Below are 13,959 nucleotides of genomic sequence, written 5' to 3' on the forward strand. Positions count from 1 at the left end.
CACACGATGCTTTATTATGATGCATACACGGTGTGCCTTCAACCCTCGCACCCAAGACGCAATGTTCTGACGCTAGAGAATCTCGAGTCTGAATGCAGATGGCCCAATAGCACACAATATATACACAAACTTCTATACATACCGTGGCCGCCATTGTTGCTGACGCTGTTGCCCTGCGTGAGGATGATTTGGCTTTCCAGCTCGAGCAGCTCGGACTTCAGCTCGGCCAGCTTGTTGTTGCTTTTCTTCACGATCGAAGCGACATCGGAAAGCGAGCGCCGGTCAGTGGCGACTTCACGCAGCTTTTCGGCGCCCTCCTTAATTTTGAGCTCTTTGCGGATCTCGCGCCGGATCGCTTCCTTGATCTCCTCGAGCTGATTGGGCAGCGGATGGTCGGACACATTGTCGGACAGACCGTACTTGTGGCTCAGCTCGTACAAGACGGGATGTCTGATGTAATCGCCCTGCGGATTTTGGATGGGAAAAATAGAGAAACACACGACGTTAGGAAAGATTGAAGATTTCATATTTTGAACTAGCAACAAGATAAGCAGAAGCAACCAACAATGCGCCACTTCTCGCGCGTATACAAGCATTTATCCCAAGCGAATTGCTAAATTAACCTAGCGCTAGAGCGAGCATGATGTGCGCTATGTGGAACAAGTGAACAGTGAGTTGTGCCCTACAAATGTGCTACGACCTGCACTTCACTGGGGGCATCTTCATATCTTCGTGTCCCCATCTGGGCGCCACTTGACTACGGCTCAAGTTTTTGGCCAACGAACTTGAACTTGATTCCACGTAAAGTAGACCTTTTCGAGGGCCTTTGCGCTCTCGCTCTCTCTCTCTCTCGCTTTCCAATTGAGGCCATTGTCAAGTGACAACGCTTCTGGATGGCTCCCATTGGATGGGGCCTGGGTTTGGTCATGAATAATAATTTGTCATCCAACCTCGTTCCGCGCAACGCCAATTCACATGATAAATGGGCAAACTTTTGCCCAAAGATGGACGCTACGCTTAACGATGGGCAGCGGCGAATGGACGGCAATTTGGGTGAGGTTTTTTTTTAAAGTTTCGGAGAGGTACAATAACCCTACAGCAGGTTCATAGCCTCCGGAAGAATATTACCATAGAAGCAATATCCCGAATTTGCAAACACATAAATCACGACGGTGTTACAGGCTACCTAGGGCTAAAGGTGGCGATGCCAGGCGCTAAACTTCATCTCTGTGCAAGCGAGCATATCACCGGGAGCTTCTGACGACATTGTCGCAGCTATAGTGCACGATAAAACGCGACAAGAAGCAAATTTCAGCAGCTGTTCACAATTCGAGAAGTTGTCTGGAAAACATTTCCAGCGCCAGTGATCGACTTCTTGATTTTGCAGCTGACGAAAATCCATCTCATCAGACGCAATGTGTATTTAAGTTCAATGTTTAGAAGAAAAATAAAATAAATGCACAAAAAAAACAGCACACATTTACATATTCCTTGCGTATTCGAGAAGAAGCAAAAAATACCTGCCAGCAAAAACCGGAAAGGTAACGCGCACATAAAACCCATAAACGAATGTCCCATTAGAGGATGGAAAACAATAAATTATCCACACGTGGGTCACATATGCTCAAGGGTGGCACTAAAATCGAGAAATATACGGCCAATTTTCCATGCCATTAGTAGGGGGAGAAAAAAAATACAAAGAACCGATGCAAATGAAGCTCACTCGAGGTACGCGTGATTTTGCGACATTAGTAAAGTTGAATAAGTACACTATGCGCTTATGGTTGGATAAAAATAACACCTTTCTATTTCCACGGAGTGGCTGATAATTCGAGCTTAAATTGAAATTAAACTACAGGAAAGCGAACCGCATATCTAGCGAAAATGATGACCACTCCAGCTGCCACGCCGCGGGGATCATATTTGCTACATCACAAACCACAAAATTAGCAAATTAACACCGACAGCCGGGAGTGAGGGAGCAAAAGAACCAAATGCGCCAAGATGAGACCATTTCTGAGTGCGTGTGTTGGTTTTTTTCTTGTTCGTTGTGCACGCAAAAACCGTGAGAAGCAATGTAAGGGGTCACGAAAGAAATGAATGAATTTTGATTTTCGGGGGCTGAAAAATAAAACGTCCCACGACAAGCGTTTGGCCGCCGGGAAAAGGAACCAAATTATCTCGGAATGGGTCAGTGAGGTTGGAGCTAGCACCGGGCTGGACGTTAATCCAGGGAAAAAACACGGGAATACGGACCACGAACCCAGGCGAACCGGGAGTGATCTGTCGGTTTGTATCCGCGAGTTTCCACGGTTCCCGTTACCTTTTCGACGACGGTCGCACTGACGCAGGTGCTGAATACGCGGCTTCGTCGCCGTTTCCGATAGCGGTTGTTGTATTCCGTTACATATAGCGCCATGATGTGTTTGTGTGCGTATTTTTCCTTCTTCTCGCTTGTGGGGCGCGCTTTTTCTCACAACACGAACCCCGCGGAAAGGCACAGACCAGCGAGTGGCACAGTTAGGCTCTTTTGCTTTTGGTTGATGATTTAGTTCCGAGCCGCGTTTGTCCCAGCAATGTGTCAATGTTTTTGGGCCACGCTTTGGTTGGTGTGCTGTGGCACGTACGCACCACCACCCAAAAGGGGGTTTGTAAGACGTACTTTTTGTGTGTTCGCCCGAACATGCAACTGCGGGAGGCTTTGGGGGAGTTTTTTTTTTCGGGACCACAGCGCACACGTAACGGTGGTTTAGTTTGGCCTTTTCCGATGCATTCGGGGGGAGAAAAAAAAGTGAACCAGCGCGCGCAAGAGCAAGGGATATGGGCTATTTATATCGAAATTAAATCACTCTCCCATCACTGATGCTGCGAGCTGCGGCTGGAACCCGGATGCGCCCGGTGTTTGGTGGCTTTGGAAGGTTGTGTTTGTGTGTGGAAATGGAACGGGGTGAGATCCTTCCAGCTTACTTCATCGTCAGGGGGGTTGCACTTTTACACGCCAAATTGCCCTGCGCGGTAATAACGGTTTCACTTTTAGATCAAGCGGGATTTTGTACGGAAAAATCCACTATACGTCGTCGTACACTCATTCCATGATTTCTCTCTTTCGTGGAATTATCGTTCTCTCAAGCGCGAAGTGCACCTATAACCGGAAATGCATCGCACACGCACACGTACGACACATCGCATTACGTTTCATTAGAAGAAATCGGACGGAATTTTCCGTGCGTGTGTGGGACACTCCTTCAAACGCTATTAATTGATTCACGCACGCCTGGAAACACCGGACGGTGACATTTCCGATCGCCGGCTTGTGCAGCAATTGTGTAATGCTCATTACGAGCACACACACACGCACGAAAAGATCGGAATGGGGAAGCGGAAAGAAAGCTGAATAACACGGCACACGCAAGTGCACTTGAGATCGCGAACGAAATTTTGTAATAAACGCACGATCTTGCGGCAACAGCGATGTAATTATCGACGTACACCAGAGCTTGGGATAACGATACGAATTTAACCACGAGTGCGCTTTTGGAGAGCGTGAAGGAATCTCGAACGATGCCAGAAACATTACTTAATACGATGAGAGCAAAGGAGAGCAGAATTGAAGCAAGCATTCCCTTCGTTCGTTCGCTTTAAAGCCATCAATCAGTGGAGAGACTCAGCGAGCAAACTTTAACATTGCTTTACGGTTCAAATAACGCTCGAGGATGACGAGCAAAAAAAATCCTCACGCTGGATGTTTGCAGACATATCATAGGCGAACGGGGCTATATTAAAACCGAGCCGACCATGGAGATGAAGCAACTCAACCACCGGAGGCGAACATCGGAGAGACAATATGCCAATTTTGTGCGAACGCCAGCGAAATGGGACACGTTGGGCGAAAGCAAAGCAAAGTAAAGCAAAAAAAAAAGGAAGCATAGAGAAGAGGATCACAGGAAACTTTCACTTGGTTCCTGTTGCGCGAGAACATGGGCAGTGGGCAGAAATAGGCGTGCAAAAGCCCAATAACAGGAGAGTGAAATGAAAAAAAAAACAGGCACCAAAATAGGGACTGCCATATCAAAGCTCACAGCTCGGCTGCTGGAGGCGATTCGCTTGATCACACTGGCAGACAGTAAAGGAAAGAAACCGACACAAAGCTGTAACAACCCCTAAGCGGTCTGGAACTCGCGGGAAGTTCGAGTTCGTCATCTCATTAGGCGCGCGTTCGAGAAGACGAAGGAAGCGAACGAATAAAAAAAAAAGCATTTAATTGATTATGTATTTCTGAGCCCGCCGCATTTAATGGGTTCACAAATCCTTCCGCTCGCATGGAGGGGCAGCATTTCGTGACAAATGCTGCGTTAACGGGATAAAATTGATTTAAATCCACGCGCAACCCCAAGCTTCGCCGATGATGCGCGATAAATAACCAATTCATCGTTGGCCGCCCGCGTGTAGGTTTTTGGGTTATATTTATATTCGAATCATTTTCTCTCTCTTTATTTTAGGTAGCAATCTCGAAAAAAAGGGGAGATCTCAGTCCCGCTTCTTCCTTTGGAGCGTTAATCCTGCCCAGAGGTACACCACAGCCTGGCCGAGATTATCAAACGGCAATAAATGGCCTGCTACCGGCGGTTGACTAATGGGCATAATCATCCCACCATCGGCCACAAACCAGCCTTTTTGCCAGCGAACTAATGTCGATCGCGAGGAAAGTGAAAGTGCTCGTGCTCGGGGGGGGGGGGGGGGCTCGTGAGCCTCCCAAGGGCTATAGGGGGGAGGGGGGTGAGTTTTCCGCTCAGCATATCCACGGCACCCCTTTCACCGGGACGATAAATCATGCTCGTAAAATAGACATTCCGCCGCTGTGCCGTTCGCTGGCAGGGCGGAACTGAAACCAAGTGACTCGCCAAAACAAAGCGACCCCCGGGCGAGCGAGAGAGAGAGAGAGAGAGCGAGAAAGAAAGAAACTAATGATCGAATGTTCACGCGCCTGAAACGCGAGGGGACTTTTTTTCTCCATCGCTAGAGAAAGATCGATGATCGGCCCTTCAGTGCTTGTCATAAAACATAATCGTGTGTGTGTGTGTGTGTGTGTGTGTGTGGGGGGGGATTGGAGTTGGTGCCGGTTAAAGCCCACCCAAAAATCCACGCCCAAAGCGCAGCCCTTACAAAGTCCAACTTCCTCCTGCCGCGTGTTTAGAAATTGATATTTGCACGTGGCCGGTGGATTAATTTCAACTCACGAACACCCAAAGGCGCACGCGAAATTGAAGGTGTTCGATTCAAAACGTTTTTTGTTTGTTTGCTGTTGTTTGAATGAATGAGAATTTGCCGTCCCGTGCTAATTACCGTCTTCCGGTGGATCCGTCTGTCGCCCATTCGACATTTCGCCCACGCAAAAGCGCGTTAGGTAAGTCGCACCCGCGCACTCTCTCTCTCTCTCACACGCTAAAGTATGTTGCGCGAAAAGGACAACAAATGGGGAGAAAAAAAAATTGACACCCCAAGAGAAAAAAAAACCCGGAGGCCTCTGCCACACCAAAATGCCATTTCACTCTCCAAACGCGCGGCCTCAGCTCGTTCGCGTCGTCTCGTGTGCTTTTGAATGCATAATGAGCAGCAGACATGTTTGGAAGGTGAGGGAAGAGTTTGCGTAGTCGGCAGTGGCTTGCGCACGCGATCACAACCAGAGGCGCGCGTACATGCCGACACGCGCCCAAGCCAGTCGTACTCTTAAAAAGGTTGGAACACACAGCCTTTTTGATTCAGCAGCGTGTTGCCGTTTGCGCAACGTTTTGGCGCGTACGCAACCACCCTGAGAAGAAGCAGGACAGACGAACGGAGACAACAAACACACACGCACGCACAGAAAAAACCCGGCAAATTCCGGTCCTTGCCCTCGAATGCCATTTCTGGCCGTTGGCATCCACAGCCTTCGGCGCCCACTATTCACGGCCAGGTCGGTCGTCTTTCGCCGTCCCAATGGCAGAAGTTGTTTTCGGTTGTTGGCCATTGCGAAGGTGTCAAACACCATCTACGTGTCTTGCGGGGTCGATCTTGAGGTGGTGGGCGCCTTGAAACCACAGGAAAACACAGGACGTTGCGCAATGATGGTTTGGTTTTTGAATGAGCACTTTTTGAGCAGATATAACAGTACAAGCCCCAACCAAGCACCTTTAGTGCATCGGAGTTATTTTGACAACTGACCAAACCAAACGAGTTGCTACACATTGGATTGCACTCGTTTGTTTGGTTTAAGTATTGTACACAACCATTACCCCACCTGGAGTACTACCGTGCCAGTAAAACAACATCGCGACAAACCGTTTTTCTGCTCGTTTGCAAATATATGCCGCTTTCGGGAAAGCCTCGCAAACGCAAACGCGCTTTTTATTACAGTTTCCCTCTCAAAAAAGGAAGGGTGACGTATTTATCTAGCACACTTTTTTTATCTTATCTCAACCGCCATTGCCAAACATATCACAGGGTAGTGTGTGGGATCCAATATTGCTACTAACGAACGCTTGCTTCTAAATGAAGCGTCACAACGCCAATCTACACCCGCCGCCGGGCGTATTTTGTTTGCTTTTGGGTGGAGTTTATTTGCCTTCGTATTCCCGTTTGCGCGGGTCCCTTTGGTTCCGGTTTGATCGCAACTTTTGCTCCTGGCTTTGGGTGGCCAGTATTGTGAGCGAGCGCGAATGGGATTTCGAGCGATTTCCACCAGCAGATAAAGATCGTGTGAAAATTGCACCAGAACACGCCATGTCATGTGGTATCGATTCGCACCATTCGGAAACCGGTAGCGAGAAACCGAGTGAAAGAGAGAGAGAGAAAACCGATGGAGGAAAAATGGGAAAAACACTTTCCCGTAATGGGCAGAGGAGCAATTTTCTTCCGATTGTGCTTTGATTGTTAGAATTTCTTCGACAGCAATGTTTTTTCGCGCTTGAGATTGCCCGTTAATAGCACTAATTCCACCATCACACGCGATGTCGATAAGCACACGCTAAAGGTAAAGGAAAAAGGCCCGATCAAATTCCCCGATCATTTAATGGGTCCATTGCATTCCTGCATTCGTGTACACCCCGTTGTTAACACGCTTCTTCTTCTTCGTGATGCGATCTTCCCTACATCCCTACAGTGGTCGCGATGAAGCAATCGGAAGTTGATATCAGAACAGTGGTGTTTTTCACGTTACAATGCATGAAAGCTTGATAGTACACGAGTCACTTGGAGGTATTGCTTCACGAGAAAAAAAAACCGGAAGTAGCGGACTGTTCTCACTTCGCGGGAAAACGCGCACATTCCAGGCGGTACGAGCGCAGAGAGCAAACTAAATACCGCCCCGGGGTTTATGGCTGCGTGCGAGATAGGTGTTTGGTGGTTTGGGAAGCAAAATCGGTGGTTGTTGGAGATAACGAAAGATATGCGCTTGTAGCAACAGCTGGTCGTGAACGCAGCTAAAAGAGGAGGCAATTCGGTGACCCAGCACGCTATTGCAGCAATACACATCGTCGTTTAAGATTAGAGGTGTGATGCGTTTCAGGTGCTTTCTTTATTAAATTAAATTATTTTGCTTCGATAAAGGTGTACGAGCTGCTCGATGAGCATTTATCTTTGCATCATTAATTGAGTGATAAAGTTTCATCATCCAGCTGAAATCATTCTCATTTCTCCAGGCTTCCGTTTGAGGTGTTTTTTTTCTTCTGTCGTCATTTGAATTGCCAAATCTCACTGGGGTGTTTAAGCATTAAACATTGACGCACGAACTACCGGACATTAATGCTGTAACGACGCCGGAGAACCTCGAACGTGACCAAAGTCCCGATCGACGATGGCGACAAAGTATTACCAGCCACCGTAGCGCGATTGCACACACGATTGCAACCCGAAATCGATTAACGTTCGATAAATTAACCGTACCGGCGGGAGAAGGCAATCCTTTCTCTGACGTGGGTCTCACCGTACGGCAACCCCTCCGTGTGTCGTGTCTCAGCAACAACCAACGAATCCGTGGGAGAAAGAGCCGGTTTTTCGATCGATTCGAGATGCCACTTTCGATTTTTACCCTAAAGCTTCAGCGGCGTCCTGTGTCAGCGCGCAAAGGAGACTCCAGGTGGTTGTGCAAAAAAACAAGCAAGCATCAAACTCTTCCGCAATGAAGAAGCGCGAACTCACACTACGAAACTACGGAAGCCCACCTTGATCTGGATGGCGGCGGCAAAGAAAAAACCATTTCGATTATGTAGCACGGAATCGAGATAGGGTGGCGCGAGAAAACGGCAGGTTCACAATCGTATTCAAATCATGTCGCGATTTGCACGAGATGCGAAAGAGCATCCTTTTTGGGGTCTCACGAAAGCTCACTCAAGAGGCGTGAGCTGCACATACAAGCAAATTTCAACAGCTCGTAGCTCCTAGCGAGCTTTATTTTATGGCTGGTAATTAAATTTACTCGTTACCGTCCGACCGACTGGTGAGAATCTAATCGGAGTGCTACGAACGAAGATCTACTCGTCAAAAAGGAACTGTTTCAAACGCCGCCAACTGTTGCTGAAGCACTCGACGTGCAGTCTATAAACGAGCGCACTCGCGTTCCGCGAAACCAACCCAGAAAGAAGGGGATAAGAATTTTGAAATTCACCGCCAGTACCGGTTCGAGGAGGTTCTTTTGCCATTAGGCTTTCGAAAGGGAACAAAAAAGGAGCCCCCTGCGAAGGCATTTGTAACTGGACCCCAAAAAACACGACGTTAGAATTACTAATACCCGGTTGGTCTGCGTGTGACTCCCACAGCTAGTCTCCCCGACTCTTGTCCCAACGGCAAAAGGGAGTACAAAAAATGGAACTACCTCCCAGGAAGCACCTACACAACCACACAGTGGGTGTGACCTTTCCTATCCCTCTTCGGAACCGGCGTTCGACGGCGACAATCCAATTATCATATATTTTATCGATACCATGGAAGGGCGGCAACCACCAGAAGAGAGGGTGTTCACTCAGGACGTGAGCCTTCGCAGGGCCATTGTCGCGTGTGTTCACCTCCTGATGCCCCAGAATCGGCTCGGCTATTGGTTGTCGAATGTTCTCTGGCTTTTGCATGCGTCTTTTCACCGTTGATTTTCCCCAACTCCCTTGTGTGCGTTTGTCGCAAGGCTGGGAAATAATATCCTGATATACGACGCTGCGACACACACAGCAGGTTAGCAGGGTTGGTTCAAGGGTTTGGGTGAGCTTGGTTTAAACCCTCAACACGACGCGGTGTACGTGCCTTTTGTTCCCGGCTAATCGCCAGCTCACGGAAACAGTTGGCTGCGTTTCCGAAACCTTAGCCCCGGCATCATGTTGCAAAACGTACGCTCTCTCGAGGGCCAAGCTCTGGTACTGGGAAAGTGTTTGGGCGCCACGTTGTATTGATAAAGAGAGGGGCACACATTAGGGCGGCTCGATGGCGCAGAATCAATGCAGCACGTGCACGGATATGACGGCAGGTCGGTGGTGTTTTAGTTGAACCTGGCAACGGTTTGAAACCCTTCTGTCAGGATGGTCTTAAGCTGGCTCTCTTGACTGGATGCATTCCACTGGCAGCATTCTGCCCTTTCGACACCACTTCAACACCTCAGTTAAATCATCTAATATACTGAAAATGGGGTATCGCAGCAGCTTGAAGCACATTGAAAGCGTTACTCTCGTATCTATGACGAATCGGCTTACATCACACTTCCAACACCTTCTCTCCGGAGAGATTTATCGGCCGCGTCATGGGCCACCTCCATTTAACCCAGGACGAACAGGGTGTCGAAAGAGAAAGGACTACCACCGCAGGTCGAGCGGCGAACCTGAAGGGTGAAAGTAAGTTGATCTACTCGCCCCTTGTATAGATTCTCGATTGGCATTGGATCAGTGCCCCTTCGTTGTCTGTCTGCTCGCGTACTACTAAGGGTGGTTGCATTGCACGTGTGTGTGTGTGTGTGGGTGGATTGGTTTGGGGGCGTAGTTCGGCAAGATTTCGTTAACATAACCTCAACGCAAGCCAATGTAATTGAGCCTTTTTTGCCGTTTCTCGGACCCGCTTCGGGCACAACCACGTGTGCGAGAAGGAGGAACACGGTGAAAACGGAGATCAGCATCGTAGGCTTGCTGTTCGATCTAAATTATGAGCACGATAATTAGCAGCTTCGGGGTTAGGTGGAGGCGTCTAACCCGTGTTAGGGGGTTGAAAGAGTGAAAAACTTGGAACCGAAAGAAACAAAAAAACGCACATAATACTCCCCAGTTGATATTGGGCGGAGAAAATATCTCACCCGCTGGTTAGAGCCGCACTGTCGTTAGTTTTATGCTGGGAGTTTTCCGCAGGGCTACAGGGTGGGCAGACAAAAAAAAACAAAGACACGAAGCGTGAACGAAAACGAAGGGCTCCACGATCAGTGGCAAAAATCCCACTAGAGAGAGTAATCGATTAACCTTTCACTGTTTTGTGGCCTGTGCTGTGCTGGGGGTGATGCTGAGTGGGTGGAAAAAATTTAACCACCCACCCTCCCACACACACACACACACAAATCAGGCCTGGGAAGCTCACTGTTCCGCCCATCTCCAACTGGCGTTGGGATCAACGGTGAGTTAGGCCAATTTTCTGCCAATAATGCTGCGAAACCGTTTAACCTCCGTTTCGGTCCATTAACCTCGCCACGGAACCGGGCTGGGTCATCGGTAGTTACAGCGTTTAAAATTCGCCCGCGGCACGTAAACGAGTGGGAGAGAGAGAGAGAGAGAGAGAGAGAAAGAGAGAGATATTAAATCATTAGCGGCTTGGTTTCGGAAGTGTCTTTTGACGCGAGGTTTCACGACGATCGTCTGTGGGCAATCGAAAGGAATATTAAAATTTTCCCCCATCATGACGCAAATCGATCAAGGGCAAACCCTCGCGAGTGAGCCTTCAGAAATGCCTCAACATTGCTGCTGCGCGCCAAGGATCGACCTTCCGGAGCCATTTTCCTAATCGCATTTCAATGCACAACCTTCGCGTAAGGACGTGCGCGCACGCGTGCACTTTCGGAGGCACGTCGTGGGCGATATTTATTATGCATTTCATGACTTTCCATCGAATGGGGCACGTTGAGTGGGCACATGTACACCTGTTGGCCCTTAGTAAGGGGGCCCGTTTCTATGGCGAACGGTGTGTTTAGTCCAATCACCTAGAGGGTGAGCGCAAGAAATCATTGAACACTCGTGCCGAGGACAAAAAAGGGCTACCGAGAAATAGCGAGCGCAAACGCCACCACCGAAATTACACATTTAGTTACAATCGATTTTTCGTTAATCCTTGATTGGGCGTAATTTAAGCACCAAACGAACCGAAAGAGGGCATGAAAAACTACCCTTAATAGAGGTTGCTTAAGAGAGAGAGAAAAAACCTCGAAAGCCCAAAGGAAGGTGTAAAAATAGTAAATGCTTTTATCGATCGATCGTTCCTCGATGGGGCTCGATTGATTGAGACACTCGCCTTCCTGGGGGTGGAAGTAGCGGCTGAATTCCTAACCACACAAAAAAGCACAGTTGGAAGGCGCATAATTCCCTAACTACGCTCAACAGGCGAACGAACCAAACAGCAATTCTCAACCGCTCGGTGGTTCATTCTAACGGGACAGACAGATCGCTCCCGAACGTCTCGGGTAATCACGATCGTGGCGTGTATTATAATTACCGCAGCATCACCGGAGGTTTTTCCCTCGCGTCTGGGAACGCCACCACGGCTGACTGGGTGGGTGGAATTTTCCATCAATTCTGGTTGCGCTCCCAAAGACCCAGCGCTAGCAGATGTTCACTCCAGCTGTAGGGGCACGTATGTTGTGCGATTTCTATGCTTGAGCTTCTGATTTCCAACAGAACACACACAGGTACACTTTGACCCAAGCCCAGTGGCGCCCCGAATCGGTACGGAAGGAAATTGTATTGTGTACGAGAGAGAGAGAGAGAGGTTTAGAAGCCCGTTCGATTAAACCGATCGGGAAAGATACCGAAAAAGATCGATCACTCTCTTCGCGGGCACGAAATTTACCGTTCGATCAAATAGCGCACAATCAACCAGCGATGCGCTGCTGTTGGGTTCATCAACTGCTGCTACACTTCACACACAAACACACATGTTTGTTCACCCTTCCCAAGCCGATGGGGTAAAACGGACGCAATTTTACTTCTTTTTCACACCATACCGGAGTGCCGATGAAAAGCAAATTTTCCAACCATGAGGCGCTAGATTTCGCAGCTCAAATTAGCGACCCGAACAGAGGCGCGAATGGTAGATGGTGTGCTCTTGTTTCTTTCTTTTTTTTTTTGCTGCTGCTGCTTCTTAGTGCTTTTGTGCGTGTTTTTGCAAGCTGCCTCACAGTTACGCGGCCGCCAACGGGTATGAAATCGTGAGAATGTTAAAATACACCAGCATAGAACGACGAGGGCGATTTTCGGTTATTATTGGGCCGTAAAAAGAGCTCACAAACATGCATCTTCCCCCCCACACACAGTCGGAGGACGGATGTAATTAAATTGTAAATAAATACCACGAGAAGAGAGAAAAAGAAAGCGAGAAACAAATCCTCCGTCAGCGATTGCATACACCCTGCCCCGAAAGGATGAAAGCGAAGCTCCCGTTTCATGTAGAGTGGTTATAAATCCCACCAAAGCCCCCCTCATTCGACCGGCGATAAATCATAGAATTCTTAAAAAAACACATACAACCCGCCACGACGACCCGCCCCCGAAGTTTTTGGTTTACATACGGTGAACAGGTAGCCCTTCAGCTTCGCCTTTAAATCCTTCAGGATCACGAGCTTGCTCGATTTGAAGCTAAAATCCGTCGGCTCGTTGACGCTGCTCATTTTTCGGAACGTTTCGTTTGTGCTCGCACGCAGGCCAAAATTGGGTTTTGGTAGCACAAATCCGGCTAGTCGCCCTCCGGCGGGCCCTCACGGAAAAATGCACACCAGCATCGGTTGCCAGCCGCAAACGATCACTAGTTATTTTTTTGCCACGAAAGTTCACACATTCACACTGCACGCACGTCTCACGCGCGCCACTGATATAGCGCTGCCAGTGCGCGGTTGCACTTTAGCAAAATGAATTGTACGCTCTTCGAATGATAAAATAAAACCGGGTGGCAAATTTAATCAATGCCGCGCCATAACACATTCACTTTCACGCATCCATCGGCAACAGGTGGACATGATAGAGGACGTGTGATGACCAGCTGATTATGGACGGATGCACGTCACACGTCCTGATTCGCCGATAAAAGGCCCCACACACTGGTACACGAAAATTGAAACAAAAAAAAAATCACAAAACACTGCATCGAGCGGGCTTCGATCGGATGGGAATTGGAGTTCGATGGGGCACTCAGAACAAAAAAAAACGGTAAAAATAAATGCGAACCTGACCCCGAAAGGGCAACACTTTTTGTGGGATGGTCTGCTAAATGGAGTTTTTCCTAACATGTCAGCGCGCACCGTTACCGAATGATGCCTCGAGTTGAGAGGGGATGCCATTTCGAATCGAGAAACACTTCCAATTACAAGTGGGTTGCGCTTTTCGTTTTTCCACAATTCCACCCGATTTTCCAGCCCGCCTCACAAACACACAATTGAAATGGAACGCACCACAATTAGAGGCTGGGGCTAATTACCGATTCGCTAGCTAATTTTCGATGAAATTTTCACACACTCATCATGCGAGAGAATGCACCCGCGAACTCAGATGCACAAAAGGGCACGTGTAGAAAGGGTTCAGGCCGGGGGCATTAACTAAAAAACAAAACCCTCCACACCGAACGGGAGGATGTTCCCCGTCATTACGGGAAAATGGAGCTACACCGGTGGTGCAGAAATACGGCGCTTAAAAAGTTCACCATTGATGGGGAGAGCTCTAAATGGAGCGATTTTCCTCCAGAGGCAAGCGCTTTTCTCGTACC

At 48.5% G+C, this 13,959-nt stretch overlaps 1 protein-coding gene across 1 annotated transcript in view; it reads right to left on the reverse strand.

The window, feature by feature from the left end:
* Positions 1 to 12,871, reverse strand: part of LOC128724526 (serine/threonine-protein kinase N) — a 36,583-nt gene extending 23,712 nt beyond the window's left edge. The window contains exons 1-2 of the mRNA XM_053818251.1: positions 12,773 to 12,871; positions 143 to 464 (exon numbers count right to left, since the gene is read on the reverse strand). Coding sequence (XP_053674226.1) covers positions 143 to 464; positions 12,773 to 12,871 — 421 coding nt within the window. The remainder of the gene's footprint in view (positions 1 to 142; positions 465 to 12,772) is intronic.
* Positions 12,872 to 13,959: the final 1,088 nt, after the last annotated feature.

The sequence above is a fragment of the Anopheles nili genome, chromosome 3 (genome assembly GCF_943737925.1).
Source record: "Anopheles nili chromosome 3, idAnoNiliSN_F5_01, whole genome shotgun sequence".
Lineage (NCBI taxonomy): Eukaryota > Metazoa > Arthropoda > Insecta > Diptera > Culicidae > Anopheles > Anopheles nili.